The 18,341-nt window shown below is 45.6% G+C and overlaps 1 protein-coding gene and 1 long non-coding RNA gene across 3 annotated transcripts in view; one reads left to right on the forward strand and one right to left on the reverse strand.

The window, feature by feature from the left end:
• The window catches only part of LOC143939011 (liprin-beta-2-like), a 63,472-nt gene that overhangs the window by 6,669 nt on the left and 38,462 nt on the right, over positions 1-18,341 (forward strand). Inside the window, exons 2-3 of one of the 2 annotated variants that reach the window (XM_077460935.1) lie at positions 10,758-10,869; positions 10,960-11,048. In XM_077460935.1, coding sequence (XP_077317061.1) covers positions 10,806-10,869; positions 10,960-11,048 — 153 coding nt within the window. In that variant the 5' untranslated portion in view covers positions 10,758-10,805. Of the gene's footprint in view, positions 1-10,757; positions 10,870-10,959; positions 11,049-14,621; positions 14,887-18,341 lie in introns of those variants that run through there. The other variant, XM_077460936.1, reaches the window with a different exon arrangement.
• Positions 5,907-8,856, reverse strand: LOC143939000 (uncharacterized). Its single transcript, XR_013263754.1, has 2 exons — positions 7,878-8,856; positions 5,907-6,251 (listed from the first exon to the last, which is right to left on the reverse strand). It is a non-coding gene; the product is annotated as an uncharacterized LOC143939000 (long non-coding RNA).

The following is an 18,341-nucleotide window of genomic DNA, read 5'->3' on the forward strand; positions in this document are numbered from 1 at the left end:
TTGGGGGTCTGTGACCCCTCAAAGCACCTTGTCCCCATGTTGATGAAGACAAAGGCCTCATCCTCACAACCCTGGCCGTTGGTTGTGAGGGTCTGCGGGCGGGGGGCTTATCAGAATCTGGAAGCCCCCTTTAACAAGGGGACCCCCAGATCCCGGCCCCCCCCCTGTTTGAAATGGGAAGGGGGTACAAAAGTACCCCTACCATTTCACAAAGAAAGTGTCAAAATGGTTAAATAAGACAAACACACTTTTGAAAAATTCCTTTATTAAAAATAAAAAAAATAAAAAAAAGATTCCAGCGGTGCTAATCCACTCTTGCTATCCAGCGATGGGTCTCCGGGGTCCAGCGATGGATGATCATATCCAGCGACGGGGGATCTCTCAGTCCAGCGCTGTCCATACATCCTTCTTCTGTCTCCACTCCGGAGACACTGCAGAGATCCCAGCGCTGACGTTTCTTATATTAGGAGGGCGGGGCCACCCGTCACCTGACCCCGCCCCTCTGACGCTGGAGAGGGAAGCCAGGGGTTCCCCAGTGACGTGTGGGTGACCCCGCCCCCTCTGATGTAACTCAGGTTTCCGTTACATCAGAGGGGGTGGGGTCACCCACACGTCACTGGGGAACCCCTGGCTTCCCTCTCCAGCGTCAGAGGGGCGGGGTCAGGTGGCGCGGTGGCCCCGCCCTCCTAATATAAGAAACGTCAGCGCTGGGATCTCTGCAGTGTCTCCGTTGTGGAGACAGAAGAAGGATGTATGGACAGCGCTGGACTGAGAGATCCCCCGTCGCTGGATATGATCATCCATCGCTGGACCCCGGAGACCCGTCGCTGGATAGCAAGAGTGGATTAGCACCGCTGGAATCTTTTTTTTATTTTTTTTATTTTTAATAAAGGAATTTTTCAAAAGTGTGTTTGTCTTATTTAACCATTTTGACACTTTCTTTGTGAAATGGTAGGGGTACTTTTGTACCCCCTTCCCATTTCAAACAGGGGGGGGCGGGATCTGGGGGTCCCCTTGTTAAAGGGGGCTTCCAGATTCTGATAAGCCCCCCGCCCGCAGACCCTCACAACCAACGGCCAGGGTTGTGAGGATGAGGCCCTTGTCTTCATCAACATGGGGACAAGGTGCTTTGAGGGGTCACAGACCCCCAAAGCATCCTCCCAATGTTGAGGGTATGTGGCCTGGTACGGTTCAGGAGGGAGGGGGGGCCGCTCTCTCGTCCCCCCCTCTTTTCCTGCGGCCTGCCAGGTTGCGTGCTCGGATAAAGGGTCTGATATGGATTTTTAGGGGGACCCCCACGTCATTTTTTTTTTAAATTTGATGCGGGGTTCCCCTTAAAATCCATATCAGACCCGAAGGGTCTGGTTATGGATATTTAGGGGGACCCCCACGTCAATTTTTTTTTTAATTTGACACGGGGTTCCCCTTAATATCCATGTCAGACCTGAAGGGCCTGGTAATTGAATTTAGGGGAACCCCCACGCTTTTTTTTTTTTTTTTTATCAATGAATGAATGAATTGTCGGCTAATGCAGAGAACACTCATTGAATGTTCTCTGTATTACGGGACCCGACAATAGCCGCAAGTGATTTTAAAAGACTTTTTTTCCTGCACAAATGACACTTTGTGCAGGGACAGTTCTAAGCCCCAGAAACATGCGCCCCTTCACAGGCATACTATAGATACCCCCCAGCTACGAAATCTAAAGCAATATTACACTTTTATTGTTTCACTTTAATCATTATTAAAATCACTGCTCCTGAAAAAACGGCCATTTTTAAAACTTTTTTTTGCATTGATCCATGTCCCCTGGGGCAGGACCCGGGTCCCCAAACACTTTTTAGGACAGTAACCTGCATATTACCCTTTAAAATTAGCACTTTAGATTTCTCCCATAGACTTATATAGGGTGTTCCGGCTTTTCGAATTTGCTGCAAACAGCCCAAATTGTTCACTGTTCGCTGAACAGGCGAACAGGCAATGTTCGAATAGAACATGAGTTCCACTCGAACTCAAAGCTCATCCCTACTGCTGGGCTAGAGAAGAGCAAAAAGAGGACTCTACGGCTGCTGGATGGCGGTCCCACCTACCACTCAGACAGCAGAAGGGCAAGGATTGGTGGCAGAATATCCCAGGGAAAGCCCACCCAGGGAGCTGCTGGGAACTGCAGGGATTTGCGGAGGATGTTGTCCCCATCTGGAGATTTTAAACTGAGAGACTCGGTGGTACTATAAGTCTCAGGAAGAAGTTGTGCCAGATGGAGGAGGTAAAAGAAGAAGCCTGGGCTTTGAAGGGGCATCATGTAGCGCAGCGATCACGTAGGGCTGAATTAACATAGGGGCTATTGGAGCTGCAGCTCCAGGCCTCTACCTTAATATAGGCCCAGCAGTGACAGACTGACCATTTGGATACTGCACTGCATGAGACGCTCCTTGTACCTCCTGCAACAGGGGAATCTGAAAGTCAGGGGTGATCGGTGTGGCGGGGGGGGCAATCACAAGCACCATCACCACGACAGTCTCCCTCTTTGGCTCTCCATGAAGCAGCTGAAAGCCACTTCACCTCCTCTAGAGGGAGATCGGTGCTTGTAATTGCGCCCCCCTGCACTGATCACCCCAGACTGTCCATTAGATTCCCCCTGCTCTGGACCCCCCTGTGTATGAAGTACTGACACTGCTCCATTCCCACAAAAAAGCATTGTGGAAAAAATAGAAAAACTGCAACAAATAATAATAAATTAAAAAATAATTAAAAAATGTAATAAATCATTTAAAAAATGAAGGACTCGTTCACATGGCTTCTCTTGCGCATACAGTGTGAATGAGTGGTTTGTTTCAAATATTTCATTTATTTTTTGTTTTCATTTTATTTATTTCTATAAAAATGCCCATCAAAATCCTCAGCACCAGGCCCATGATGCTCTTAATCCGGCCCTGCACCCAATATGCTGGTTCTGGGTTTGCCAATGTGTGTGGAGGCTGGAAATACAGGTGTAACGCGTAACATGGTGCAAATGGTGAACTTAGCCTTTAAAGGGTTAGTTTATCATTCCCAAAAAAACTGCTTATGTAGGTAAGAGGCACCTGTCAATAAAAACTAACCGTGCACTGTGATTAAAGAATAAGTTACCTTTTACAAAAATAAATAAATGCACATTTTTGCAGCAAAAATAATGTGCATTTACCATGTTTTCCGGTAGACTGAGTAAATTGCAGGTGTAAGATCAGGCTCCTGCACACTCTCTCCCCTACTTTCTGCCTGTACTGATATATGGGCTTCCAATTAAAAAGCTGAAAGAAGGGAGAATGGACTATGAGCTCGCTTATCAGCTCACTCATAGTCCATTGAGAACTAAAATCCGTCTACTGCATTGTCAGATGGTCTTCCACATCCTGCCTTTTCGCTAGGGCGTTGCCAACATAATCCCTGATTTTACTGGCTCACCCTCACAGAAGTCACCTCTGCCCGGTTCAAATCTGCACTCCCTCTTCCCTGTCACAGTACCTCTGAGCTTAGCTCTGCTGTGACACAGCAGACAGCAAACCATACATGCGCATAGATCATCTTGGCAACAAGGCAAGATGGGGGACACCATCTCTTGACGTTTTTCAGCCAAACTCTGGGAGGTAGACAAATGGCATAGACCTATAACAGGGGCATTATCCAACTTTACTCAAAGTGCACAGTTGGTTTGATCTATAAGCACCCCTTACCTGCATAATCAGATTTTGGGAAAAGTTACGTAATTCTTTAGAAACAGTTTTTCAGTTTTGGATAAAGAGTAGAGTAATTGGAACAACTGTGAGGGTTGTATTGCTATCTGTCTGCTCGTTAGGACGATTATCCCCTTCTATTACACCCGGTGACCATTATTACCAAGTGAAAAAAAAATCCCGAATTTCAAGTAGTCCCCAGAATAGTAATATGTGAGAAATCGTCCAATAGGAACACTAATTTGGGTGCTAGACCGGCCCCAGCCCCCACAGCCTCTTCTCCCTTGCACTCTAGTTGTGTAAGGTCCTCTGGTGTCATGAAGACCAATGCGGGGCCTGCAACCCTCTATCATAAGTGAGGATGCCAAGGAAAAGTTTACTGCCACAGTATGGGAGGACACCATCTGCCTTGAGAGTGGAGGGTTGGGTAAGTAAATCTTCTTTTGTGTGTCCCCTGGACAGAAATGAAAACTTAAAGTGGTGGTAAAGGCAGAAGGTTTTTTTTTATCTTCATGCATTCTTTGCATGAAGATAAAAAAAACTCCTGTGGGCAACAGACCCCCTTATTCTTAACTGAGCCCACTTCAATCCAGCAATGTTGCAGGAGTGTCTCGGCTGCCCAGGACTCTCCCTCCTCATTGGCTGAGACGGCAGAGTAGCACCATTGGCTCCCACAGCTGTCAATCAAAGTTATTGAGCCAATGAGGAGAGGGGGCAGGGCCAACAGCGGCTCCATGTCTGAATGGACATACAAAGTGGTGGCTCAGCTCGGGTGCCCCCATAGCCAGCTGCTGGCTGTGGGGGCACTGGTCAGGGGCCAGAAGTGCCGGTTAGGAACGCAAGAAGAGGAGGATCTGGGCTCAAAGGCACAACTAGAACCTTCAGGGCCCTGGTGCAAGAAACCATTACAGCCCCCCCTTATCGCCAAGGTCCTATCGCCGGGGCCCTGTCCATGGCTCCTGGGACCATTTAAGCCCTTTATAAGCCTTGGTTCACACTACTGCAATTTGCGACACATAGGGGTTTATTTGCTAAAACTGGAGAGTGCAAAATCTGTTGCTGTGCATGGTAGCCAATCCGCTTCTAATTTCAGCTTGTTCAATTAAGCTTTGACAAAAAAGCTTTTGGGAGGTCAACTAGCCACTGTTCAAAATACCCCTAGTAACCTCTGGAGGAACCCTAGTGTTCCATAGGACCCTGTTTGAAAATAGCTGATCTAGACATGTACTCACACAGCACTCATGGCACAGAATAACAGTTTAATAATTGAAACTTTAGGATGTAAAGACATCAACCAAAATGTTAACAAATTCACATTTTAGAATTATATTAGTCACTTCCAGGTATAAAATGTAAAGAGATTTTCTAAAAATATACAGCTGAAGTATACCTCCTGAGTTGTCCCTCACAGTGTGTCAGTATCTAGATTAATGCTACAAAGTCACTGCTGATTTCTTGGTAATAGTGGAATGTAAAATGAATAAATAACTTTTGCATTGTGCCTGACTTCTTTAAACTGCGATCTTATGTCATTTGTAGTGCAATGGGGTTGATTTACTAAAACTGGAGAGTGAAAAATCTGGTGCAGCTGTGCACAAGAAACCATCAGCTTCCATTTTTTAATTTTTTTTGTCAAAGCTTAATTGAACAAGCTGGAGTTAGAAGCTGATTGGTTACTACGCACAGCTACACCAGATTTTACACTCTTCAGTTTTAGTAAATCAATCTCAATCTGTTTCAATGTGATCTCCATGAAAAATGCAGATCCCTATTTTGCTTATGAACAGGTCCAACCTGATCAACCCCATAAGATAGAGTACTCCGCTCTTGAGCTTCTTTATCTTTCTGATTTAAATCAACTGATTGTTAAGGGAATCCTCTATTGGGAGAAATTGTGTCTGTACGTGCAATACCCATAGATCATAATCTATTGCAACAATGCAAGCCTAAATTACAGTACCAATGAAGTTTACTGCATATGTTTTAAAGGACAACTCCAACCAAAAACTGTTATTTTCATTTTGCATGATTACTGGCAAGTTGAATTACATACCACCTTTTTTTTTAAGATGTCGTTGGTGAGATACCACCATAAGAATTCCCAGTTTCAATCAACTGTTGCAGCTGTTACAAAGCTAACACTTTCCTGAAAATTCTGTAACATTCAATAAATAACTGGGTCATTCCACCATGACAAGGTGAGCTCTTTAATCTGGCTTGTTGGGAGGAGAAACTATCAGCTTTGGATGGAATTGGCCTTAGGTCAACATGTGGCTATCTGCCAAATTTGAGGTATCTTTAGTATTCCCAGTTGCCAGCATTCGGTTGTTTGGCACAGTAGCACCAGTGGTGGTTTGTTGAGTTTTTAGTAGGCGAACCTTCTGTCTTCAGGGTAGCCAAGCTTGGTCAGGTTGTCCTGACAGGCAAACTGGATCATGGGAGGGGGTCCACACATTAGCACAAGTGGGTTATCAGAAGGAGAAGGCAAGTGCTTCTTAATCATATCTGCCGTGACAAAGCCAGAGCCGTACTTCCAGCCTGAAGAAAGAAAAATCATATATAATACTTTTTGAACATGAACATAGTTTGTCAACTACCATACCGTATATGCGGCCCAAAGTAATTCAGACAAAGCTGGACTCTAGATTGAAGAGTAATTCAAAGGTTTAACAGCAAGGCAGCTCTCTATCACCCATTTACCACTTGCCTACTGGGCACTTAAACACCCCTCCTGCCCAGATCAATTTTCAGCTTTCGGTGCTCTCGCATTTTGAATAACAATTACTCAGTCATGCAACACTGTACCCAAATGAATTTTTTGTCCTTTTTTTCCCACAAATAGAGCTTTCTTTTGGTGGTATTTGATCACCTCTGGGTTTTTTATTTTTTTCGCTATAAATGAAAAAATTCTTTGCAAAATGAAGATTCTTTTGTTTTTTATTTTTTTCCCACAAAATTGTCTTTGTAATAGGTCATTTCTCTCACATGGCATGTGTATACCACAAATAATGCCCCAAAATACATTCTGCTACTCCTCCCGAGTATTACAATACCACATGTGTGGGACTTTTTCACAGCCTGGCCACTTAGAGAGACCCAACATGCAGGGAGCGCCGTCACGTGTTCTAGGAGCATACATTACACATCTAACTTGTTGACTACCTATTACACTTTTGAAGGCTCTGGAGCACCAGGACAATGACACGTGACACTGACGTGGAACTGATGGCAGATGGCACTGATACGTGGCACAGATGGCACGTGACACTGATGTGACACTGATGACAGATGGCACTAATACGTGGCACTGATGACAGATGGCACTGGGGACATGTGGCACTAGGGACGGGTCGCACTGGGGACAGGTGGCACTGAGGACAGGTGGCACGGATAGGTGGCACTGGGGACAGGTGGTACTGGGGACAGATGACACTGTTAGATGGCACTGGGGACAGGTGGCATTGATAGTTGGCACTGGGGACACATGGCACGGACAGTGTGTGTGTGTGTGTTTTACTATGTGTGTACTCACTGTCACTGACGCTGCAGCTGCAGCATGGAAGCTCTCCCTCCTCACATGCTGTCTCTGTGTGAGGAGGGGAGCCGGCGATGAGAGATGATCTCATATGTTTACATATGGGATCACCGCTCATTGGACAGGCTGATCGAGTGCTAAATGGCCGCTGTGATTGGCCATTTAGCACGATCTGTGATTGGCTGTGTCCGAGGGACATGGCCAACACAGAACTTCCCCGATGCACGCCCGCGGCGGCGCGCATTGGGGAAGTAAACAGGAGGATGTCCAGGGATGACCTCCCGGTAGTTAGCTCTGTAGCCTTCTTTTGGCTATAGAGCGGGCGTGAAGTGGTTAAACTGTTTAACTGATGCATGACTTTGGAGGATGGGAGTACCTAGTTGGTTTGACAAGTCTAATTAATTTTTATTTGCCACAATCAAAAATAAATAAATCAGACGAGCCCCCAATGTATTTCTGTGGCCTACCTGCGACACTTGCCACCATCACAAGAGGAGAGAAGAACTAGGTGGTGCAATGGACCGGGATTGTTACAAAACATGTAGACTAGTGCTTCAAAAGATCCACTTGATCCTTGAAAATCATCACAGCATGTCCATTTTTGATGAAATAACCCTCCTTGGTCTTACCTTGAGGAGTCCGGTCCAGAGTGTACCACAGCTTAAACTGATCCGGGTGACTCTTGGCTGCAGCCTCCAGTTCTGCACGCAACAGAATGTCCTCTTCAGTCTACAGGTAAACACCGGTAAATGACATAAGGACATCAACAGGTAGACAGCTAAATACAAAGATAATATACATTTGTGTGATCTATTTACCTGGCCAACATTTTTTTCATTCTGCTCATCCAATACTGTGATTTACACAGCCCCACACACTGCACAGTGGAAGACCCCAAACCCCTCTTCTGCACTTCAAAGTATTCAAAACGCCAAAATCAGCGTTTTTGAATGCTGTGGATTTTTTAAAAAATTGCCACAGTTTGCAGCCTAGTAAACAGGAAGTGACGTCGTTACTACATCAGAGACCCGATCAAACCCAATTCCGGCTTTGCTTGGGTCTCCAGACAGCCGGTGGACATGTCCGCTGGTCGGTCGGGTCTCCTGATGGGATGGGAGACCTGGGTGGAGCGGCGGCGGAAGGGAACATTGGCGTGGAGGAGCTTGACTGACCTGCACAGAGCCCCGACCTCAACCCGATTGAACACCTTTGGGATGAATTAGAGCGGAGACTGCGAGCCAGGACTTCTCGTCCAACATCAGTGCCTGACCTCACAAATGCACTTCTGAAAGAATGGTCAAACATTCCCATAGACACACTCCTAAACCTTGTGGACAGCATTCCCAGAAGAGCTGAAGCTGTTATAGCTGCAAAGGGTGGGCCAACTCGATATTGAACCCTATGGACTAAGACTGGAATGCCATTAACATTTATGAGCATGTAAAGGCAGGTGTCCCAATACAGGCATACAGTGCAAATTCAGGCTCACTTCTGCATAAAACCCAATGAGCTTCTAACCCCAGCTTGTTCAATTAAGCTTTGATAATAAAACCTGGAAGCTCATTGGTTTATATGCAGAAGTGAGCCTGATTTTACACTTTCCAGCTTTAGTAAATATACTACATTGTGTACTTAAAAGTGGAGTATGCCTGTATAGTGTACAGTATATCCCGGGAGTCTGTGAGCACTACATATGTAATTTTCTCCTAGGCGAAAATACGTGATGTGCTCGCCATAAAAACATAAACGGTAAATAAATACAATTAAGGTTGTAAGGGAAAGGGTGGATGATAGAAAGTGGGCAGGGAGAGTGAAGGTCTGCTTTTAAAGCCCAATTGAAGTCACAGAAATAGATATACTTTAAGCTAGGCTAACAACCTCTTGGCTCCAACTTCCTATTACAGCAGTTGGGCTGATTTTATATATTTTTTCCTTTTTATGCCCCCGCCATTCTTCAGCAATACAAGTCTGTGTAAGGGTGTCCATGATGAGGGGTGTAGCCATTACCCTTCTATACCAAGTGCAGTGTGAGAGCAGGAGTTGCATTTCCCCTAAGAGAAAAGGATATTGTATGTACATGCCAATCCATAAAAACAAATGCTTGGCGCAGGCACTAGCCAGAAACCTCAGACCAAAAACAGTTTTGGACATTTGCACTGTAAAATTAAATTGCCACTAATGAAGTATGTGGTTGAGAAAACCTTTATTTCAGCCCCAATGTCCAGTGCTGAGACACTTCTTCATCAAGTACAAAGGTGATAAGGGATCACTCCCTCTGCACCTTCTCCATTCAGAAAATGTCTCATATTCTTTTCATGCTATGCAAGATGTTGAAGGAGGGGAGATTGTGACTATTATTTGTGCCACCTCTATTCACAGAACACCTTGCATCCTTTAAAAAGAATACTAGATGTTTTCTGAATGTGGGGTATTAAGCAAACCTATAGGCTTGCTGAGCTTTTGAACAGCAACATGCTATTTCTTTTACATATAGAACTGCACATGTCTGTCAATGATACGGTGTGTCCAAACCTGTGGATAGCTTTGTTCTCCATGCAGTAGGAAAATTCTGGGTATTTTTCTTTTCACCTAAAATTAATAAGGCTGCAAAGAAAGTATAAAAATTTAGTTGCAAATTAAAGAATTTTGCTTTGTATTTACAACAGTTGTTCAGTCGTTAAGTCGTGTCTGACTCTGTGACCTCATGGACCATAGCGCGCCAGGCTTTTCTGTCCTCCACTGCCTCCCGGAGCCTGCTTCACTTCATGTTCCTTGTTTCGATGATGCTATCTATTCATCTTGTTTTCTGTCATCCTCCTTCTCTTTTTTCCATCCATGTTTTTCCAGCATCAGGGTCTTTTCCAATGAGTCTCCTCTTCGTATTTTAACGGGTTAGTCTTGTACACATGACACTTGCCCTCATCTAAATTTGTGCAGGGGTTGCTGAGATATAGTGACAGATAGCTAGCCGCAAAAACACAATACTGTCGCCATGGCTTGCAGAGCTGCGGCAGCCAAGGAATCTTCTGCATCCAACACTCTGAGTGTGTCAGATGTTTGCATCCCCATCTACATGCTGTGGTTTCTACTACAGCTCTGCAGGGACACAGCAGTGACGTAGAAGGTGGACCCACAGTGCATGGTGGAGGATGCAGGAATCTACAAATTTTAGAAGTGTTGGATGCTGAAGAATCTTTGGCCAGTTTAGCTCTACAAAATAGCAAAGGTTGGAAGCATGCACAGCAAGACAGGTACGTTTTTTTTTTTTTTTATTATCGTTTTTATTTATTTATTTTTTTAATATGGGTTCATGATTTATGGGAACAACCAAAGCAACAATAAGTCGACTCAATGTGGCCACTGAAAGTACTCTATACTTTCCATGTAATTATAATGAAAGATAAGTGGTAATATATTTCACATAATATACTGTACATAATAAGTCTGATATATGACCAGAATTATAGCCACATAAAAGGAATGCTTACAGTATTTTTTTCTTAATAAAGGAACTCGGCATCAAGCATACCTTGCACAGAAAGAAACTTCAGCTAGCTATGAATTCCATCAACACAAAAAAGGAGGACAAATCAGGGCAACTAGACCATGTGTGGGTGACGCGTAAGTGCCTTAGATCTTGTATAGACAATAACATTTTGAGTATAATGGGTGTTTTCATGGGTTAGTGAGGCTTCCTTTTTACACCAACAGGGTGGCTCGATGATATTGGACTGCCGCAATACAAGGATCAGTTCCATGATGCCCGCGTGGATGGAAGAATGCTACAGTACTTAACTGTGGTAAGCTGACTGGGTTCAATTCTGTTTTCAGAAAAATGTTAGAGGTTGCTGGCTTTGGATGTATCCAAAGGTGAACCTCAATTGTTAAAAGATCTGTTCATTCTTGGAGGATTTGGGTTTTTATGTTATCACCCACCCTGAAAAAGTTCTCTTCTCTCCACCACAAGGTGTCATTGCTGGAGAACTGTGAGCTCTGCCTGTGCGATGACGCTCCCTATTGTTGGGGGGGGAGGGCATGTAAACAATAGACTGGGGATATACCGTATATACTCGAGTATAAGCCGAGATTTTCAGCCTCTTTTTTGAGGCTGAAAGTGCCCCCTCGGCTTATACTCGAGTCACCGCTGTCTGACTGCTTGATCAGCGTATCGAGCAGACAGACGGCGGACATTAAAATTCAAAAGCCGCGCCTCCTTCTCCGCCTCCGCCTGTGATAGGCGGAACACTGAATTTCCCAGCAGTCAGTGTTCCGCCTATCACGGACATCCGCTCATCCTCGTACTACGGACGAGGATGAGACGATGTCCGTGATAGGCGGAACACAGGCTGCTGGGAAATTGAGTGTTCCGCCTATCACAGGCGGAGGCGGAGGCGCGGCTTTTGAATTGTAGAATGGCCGCCGAGAAGAGCGGCGATCCTGGAGCGGCGATCCATCGACACGACGGGACGGAGGAGGCACGGGACGGAGGAGGCACGGGACGGAGGAGGCTCGGGACGGAGGAGGCACGGGACGGAGGAGGCTCGGGACGGAGGAGGCTCGGGACGGAGGAGGCACGGGACGGAGGAGGCTCGGGACGGAGGCTCGGGACACAGGTAGGCTGGACACACACACAAGGCTGCACGGACACACACACAGGGATGGATGGATGGATGGACACACACACACACACACACACACACACACACGGATGGATGGATGGATGGATGGATACACACACACACACAGGGATGGATGGATGGATACACACACACACACACACACACACAGGGATGGATGGATGGATGGATACACACACAGGGATGGATGGACACACACACAGGGATGGATGGACGGACACACACACAGGGATGGACGGACACACAGGGATGGACAGCCATGTCTCACCCTCGGCTTATACACGAGTCAATACGTTTTCCAGTTTTTTGGGGGTAAATTGGGGGCCTCGGCTTATATTCGGGTCGGCCTATACTCGAGTATATACGGTATATATATATATATGTGTGTGTGTATATATATATATATATATATATGTGTGTGTATATATATATATATATATATATATATATATATATATATATATATATATATATATATATATATATATATACCCAATTACAGTGAGGGAGAAATGTATTTGATACCCTGATTTTGTACATTTGCCCACTGCCAAAAAATGATAATTTTAATGGTGGGATTATTTTAACAGTGAGAGACAGAATATAAACAAAAATATTCTGAAAAGTGTATTTCAAAAAAGTTGTTATATATTGATTTGCATTTTAATGAGTAAAATAAGTCATTGACCCCTTCGCAAAACATGACTTAGTACTTAGTGGCAAAACCCTTGTAAATCAGAGGTCAGATGTTTCTTGAAGTTGGCCACCAGGTTGCAACATCTCAGGAGGGATTTGGTCCCACTCCTCTTTGAAGATCCTCTCCAAGTCATTAAGGATTCTAGGCTGACGTTCGGTAACTCGAACCTTCAGCTCTCTCCACATATTTTCTATGGGATTAAGACCCCTTTCACAATGAGGCAGTTTTCAGGCATTTTAGAACTAGAAATAGCCTCTGAAAAGCGCCTGAAAACTGCCTCCCATTCATTTGCATGAGTGCTTTCACACTCGGGCGGTGCGCTTGCGAGATGTTAGAAAAAATCCTGCAAGCAGCATCTTTGGGGCAGGTTTGGAGTGCTGTAAAAAAAACACTCCAAAAATGCCCCTGACCATTGAAATGAATGGGCAGCGCTTCCGAAGCACCTTTAAAAGTGCTTCAAAAGCACCTCCAAAACGGATGGTTTTTGGATTTTTTTTATTTTTATTTAAGGTTGCATTGGCACGCTGCTAAAGCACCTCAAAAACGACCAGCGCTTCGGTGTGAAAGGGGTCTAAGGTCTGGAGACTGGCTAGGCCACTCCACGACCTTAATGTGCTTCTTCTTGAGCTGCTCCTTTGTTGCTTGGCTGTCTGTTTTGGGTTATTATCATGCAGGAATATCCATCCACGACCCATTTTCAATGCCCTGGCTGAGGGAAGGAGTTTCTCACCCAAAATTTTGACCGTACAGTGAAGTTGTTCTGTCCCTTTGGCAGAAAAACACCCCAAAGCATAATGTTTCCACCTCAATGTTTGACTGTGGGAATGGTGTTCTTGGGGTCATAAGCAGCATTCCTCCTCCAAACATGGAGTGTGGGAGGAAACCCACCGAGGCACAGGGAGAACATGCAAACTCCATGCAGGTAGTGCCGTGGTTGGGATTTGAACCAACAACCCCAGTGCTGCTAAGTGGAAGCGCTAACCACGTAGCCACATCCACTGGTTTCAATCCTCACCCACTATAGCTTTTTGGATCACTATCGTTAACCATACAATAAATTATATAAGTTGACATATGAAGCCGGAGGATGCCCAAAAAAATTCCTTAGGATTTGGGGCTCTTGGGTCAGCTCCGAAAGTACCATACCACCGTCTCCTTGAAAGACTAAATGGAGCCCTTTGTTCATTGATCAGTTCCAATTAAGCAGAACAGACATTTAACCTTTAATGTGTCACATATCCATTACATGTATACCAGATTACCAGATTGTGCAATGGTTTGAGCGATGTTCGCTGCATATACAGTTTTCTGTTTGTTTTTTTTATTTTTCTTGTTTTTCTTTGTTGTGTATGAAAATAAAATTCTACTTTAAAAAACAAAAAAAAAAAAAAACACGTAGCCACTGCGCTTCCCACATAAGTTTAATTTAAAGTGTTTTTATTAATTTTTTTCAGCTACATGGGTGAACCTTATGATTGGTAACGATGAATTAGAAATTATTTAGGCTGCAAAATATGTATAGTGTTCTACCTTTTTGCATGATTTTGATACTGCAATAATATTGCATCGTTCTAAAAAAAATAAGATAATTGGCCCAGTGCAAGATGCATTCTTATTGGTTGATATGTGCTTCTGTATTTAGGAATTACAACACTTTATTGGGTAAAGCCAGCTGATATTTTTGCCTATATTTTTTAACAAGTCTGTGAGAATCAGACCTCTATCACTATTCCCTGCCCAGGAAGAAGAAAACGGGTGTCTGTTCTATTTGTGGCACGGTAGGGGTCTGTCCTTGCCAGTGTAAATATTTTGCCTGGCAACCTGTAATGAGGAACCTGAGCGCTGGAGACGGAAAGCGATCCTTTCCTGATGGGATCCGGGGACAGGTGCTCTGGCCTGGTCCACTGACGGGACCATTCCGGGGAGGGGGGGGGGGGAGGAAGTCAAGGCTTAAGTGCTAAAATAGACATGTGGTAATCCAATCAACGAGCTTCATACAGGCAAGAAAATGTGAAAGAGGAAGTTCAAATGCTTCTCTCCGAGCTTGCAAAATAAACTTGAAGTCGTGCCAGCAGAATTTAAAGTGGACTCGGAGGCCGATTTAATTTTATTAATATCACATTGGACAAAATATAAATGACATTTATTAACGTCAAATGGATTGAGTTAAGAAGGAACAGCTGTGTCTTGGAGTAACCAGAGTCTAGCAATAGGAATTCTTCATCTTGTAGCGGAATAGTTGGAAAATCCCTGTTCTTCCAGCAAAGTTGTCTATGGAAAGCGGTCATGTCTTTTATAAGAGAAGTATGGGTTTACTTTTTATTTCAGAATCATATTTACCTAGGTGGATGCTGTATCTGTCCTCAGCCCGCTGTCTGCTGAAAACGGGTCACAGGAGAGCAGAACAAACGGCACTTCTGTGATCTACAGGAGAAGTACAGCCAATCAAATTATGGCTGTACTTCTCGTTTAATCATTATTCCTGCAAAGCTTATGTTGGATTTCACCCCCTCCTTCTTATTATTATTTTTTTTATATTGCTTTGAGCCCCCCTATGCCTGCTGATGGGTAGAAAGTCACAAGAGTGCAAATGAAGAGCATAGACTCAGGCGTAAAACATGTGGTTGTAAAGGGGAAACATGCATCTGTTTCAAGAGACAAATATGCACCTTAATTAAACTCAACACCAGTCAGTTTTTTATTTCTATATTTGGATGCAGTGGGGGGATAGCTCCCCTGTTGGGTATTCATTCCGGCCTGTGTCCCCTTGTGGGAGATTTTTGATCACTAGAAAAAAATGAGAAAAAAGGAGGGGGTCACCACAACATGAAGGCACAGGGAACCCTAATGCCGCGTACACATGACTATTGTATAACAGATGTACTGTGCTTACATACTGTCTGACCAATGCTTGCTACAGCCCCTTTTACCATTCTTCCCATTAATAGAGACCACACCAGGTTGGAGTAAACTTTGGCCGTAGCAGCCCCTTTATTAAAACCATCAATTTAAATGAACATAACCATCAACATCTGATATTTGCATTGGTCTTTGCATGCACTCCACATACCATCCATTTAATAATAATAATGCACTGCGGTACCTTTTAAATCTGATAATAGGCCTCTCGCCGACATACTGGCTCGGAGACGACCAACTGACCGCAGCACCCGTTAACCAAATTCCAGTTAAACCACTGTTAGCTGGAATACCACCATCGGGAACCATACCACCATCCGTCCCGGACTCTCCTTATCCGAGGTTTCTTCATTCACCTGCAAAGACCAACACCCGCCAGCTACCACGACTTCCAGAGAACAAACCAACCTATTAGAAAAAAGAAGACAAATTTATCAAAGAAAGCAAAACAGGGAGGGTGGGTGGGAAGCTCGCTCCTGTACGCTGAACTGATACCTGGGGGAGGGGCCAGCTCCTTTTTACTCTCCTGTCCCCTCCTCCCCAAGCTCCTCCAATTATGCAAGCCCCCTCGCACTTCTGCACCCTGTTAACACTGTCATGCCCAGCCCTACGCTATTTCTTCATTTTATTTCTTTTTCGCTCCGGGCTTTCCTTGACTATTGTATAACAGATGTACTGTGCTTACATACTGTCTGACCAATGCTTGCTACAGCCCCTTTTACCATTCTTCCCATTAATAGAGACCACACCAGGTTGGAGTAAACTTTGGCCGTAGCAGCCCCTTTATTAAAACCATCAATTTAAATGAACATAACCATCAACATCTGATATTTGCATTGGTCTTTGCATGCACTCCACATACCATCCATTTAATAATAATAATGCACTGCGGTACCTTTTAAATCTGATAATAGGCCTCTCGCCGACATACTGGCTCGGAGACGACCAACTGACCGCAGCACCCGTTAACCAAATTCCAGTTAAACCACTGTTAGCTGGAATACCACCATCGGGAACCATACCACCATCCGTCCCGGACTCTCCTTATCCGAGGTTTCTTCATTCACCTGCAAAGACCAACACCCGCCACAGCACACAAGGGGAAAACCTTACCCTTGAGTGCCCCTCCAACCCCAACCATGTCTATATGCCACCGGAAAACCCAAGACCACATATGGGACCCCCCAGCATGGGGGTCACTCCGTCACCGTGACCGCACCTCCAGCTGCCCACTGACCAACCTTGCCAGTCCAAACCCAGCACCAGCTGACCACCCCATGAAGTGGCATACCCTCTACCGATCGGCCCATCACCAAATCGACCGACCATTGATGTAGGGCCCACCGCCAACGTCCCCCAAGAAAGCCCTGCGGACGTGCCCGAATCCACCGCCATGGCCCTAGTCCAGTCCCAAATAGACTTGTAGCACACATGATTACCACTGACATGTGACACCCAGTTCCCAGAGGCCCCCCCCTGTTAGTTACATCGGGCCGCCACATACAGAAGTCACCAACACAAATGTGTCCCTGCTAGTCCATGATGTGTCTCGACACCTGACACCCCCTAATTGTTATAGCCGAAACTGCCCAAAATCTGGACGTAGCGAAACCGTCCCAACGTAGCAACTGAGACCCACGATTCCCCACCTTTGGGCTCACCGTTCCAACTTGCGCCCCCATTGAGCCTTCCCCTCACTGGACCCTCCCAGAAGGGCTGACCCAGGCGCCGAACCCGTCCGCCCGAACGGAGGCTACCGAGAGAAACCTTCCCTCGGGAAGGAGGAAACTCCTTACCGATAAAACCCACCAAAACCAAGGGAGCTGAAAGTAAATAAATAATACGGAACTGAATTCCGGCAAATCCGAAAACGACACAGTGTGCTACGTGTCCTGGAGCAACGAGAGTCGATCCCCTCTATGCGCTGGTCTAGCAATGAAGCATCAGTAAACCTGTGATGTCGAAGAAAAAACATACCACCCACCGACTCCGGGTCCGCAAAAAACCCCCGCACCATGCCAGACCCTGCCTTGGGCCCCACTGTCACAACGCTGCTTGAAGCACCGATGACAGACATGCCCACCAAAACCCCGAAAGGGCGAGGTAAAGTACCGATACTAATTGCCTTAGTGGCCCGCCCAACCCAACTTACCGGGATCCAACCCCGTCATGCGGGATAAATAACCTACTGGGAGCTGCGGCATAGAGGCCCCATTCCCGGGATACCTACCCAACGCAAGCCAAACCCAGCTTATGCCCTGGGCTCCCACCCTCGAGAGGCGGACAGCGCCCCCAAACAAGGACTACAAATCCCACAACCCCAAAGGACCGAACCGAACATCCCAACCCCCAGCTGACATTAGACTGCAACCTGTGGTAACCCACATCCCCTTTAATGACGTCTACGTGGAAACGCATGACAGAAAACCCCACATACTCACCCCAACTTCCTGGGCCAGCACCACTGGATGCCATACCCATCGATGCACCACATGTATCCCACCGACGTATTTAACTACATGCGAATGGAACCCCCCCCACTGGCCCATGGGGAAAAACCCACCGCTCATGCTGTCGGCCACCCGCCCAGACCTGCATTTCCGTCAACACCAAATAACCCAAAAACCGGCCGTGCCCAACCACTAAAAACCACCTAGCCTGACGCCCTAACTCTATGCAGTCCTACACATCCGTGCTTATAGCAATAACCACTCACAAAATACTTACCGACACCCCGACGTCACCCACGCCACCGTAAAATTCACCACCTGCGTACTTACCCAATACTTACCGCACACCTCCATGTTACCAACGCGTCAGTAAAATGAACTATGTACGTA

The sequence above is a fragment of the Lithobates pipiens genome, unplaced genomic scaffold, assembly GCF_037356315.1.
Source record: "Lithobates pipiens isolate NorthernLeopardFrog02 unplaced genomic scaffold, aLitPip1_a1.2 Scaffold_10, whole genome shotgun sequence".
Classification (NCBI taxonomy): Eukaryota; Metazoa; Chordata; class Amphibia; order Anura; family Ranidae; genus Lithobates; species Lithobates pipiens.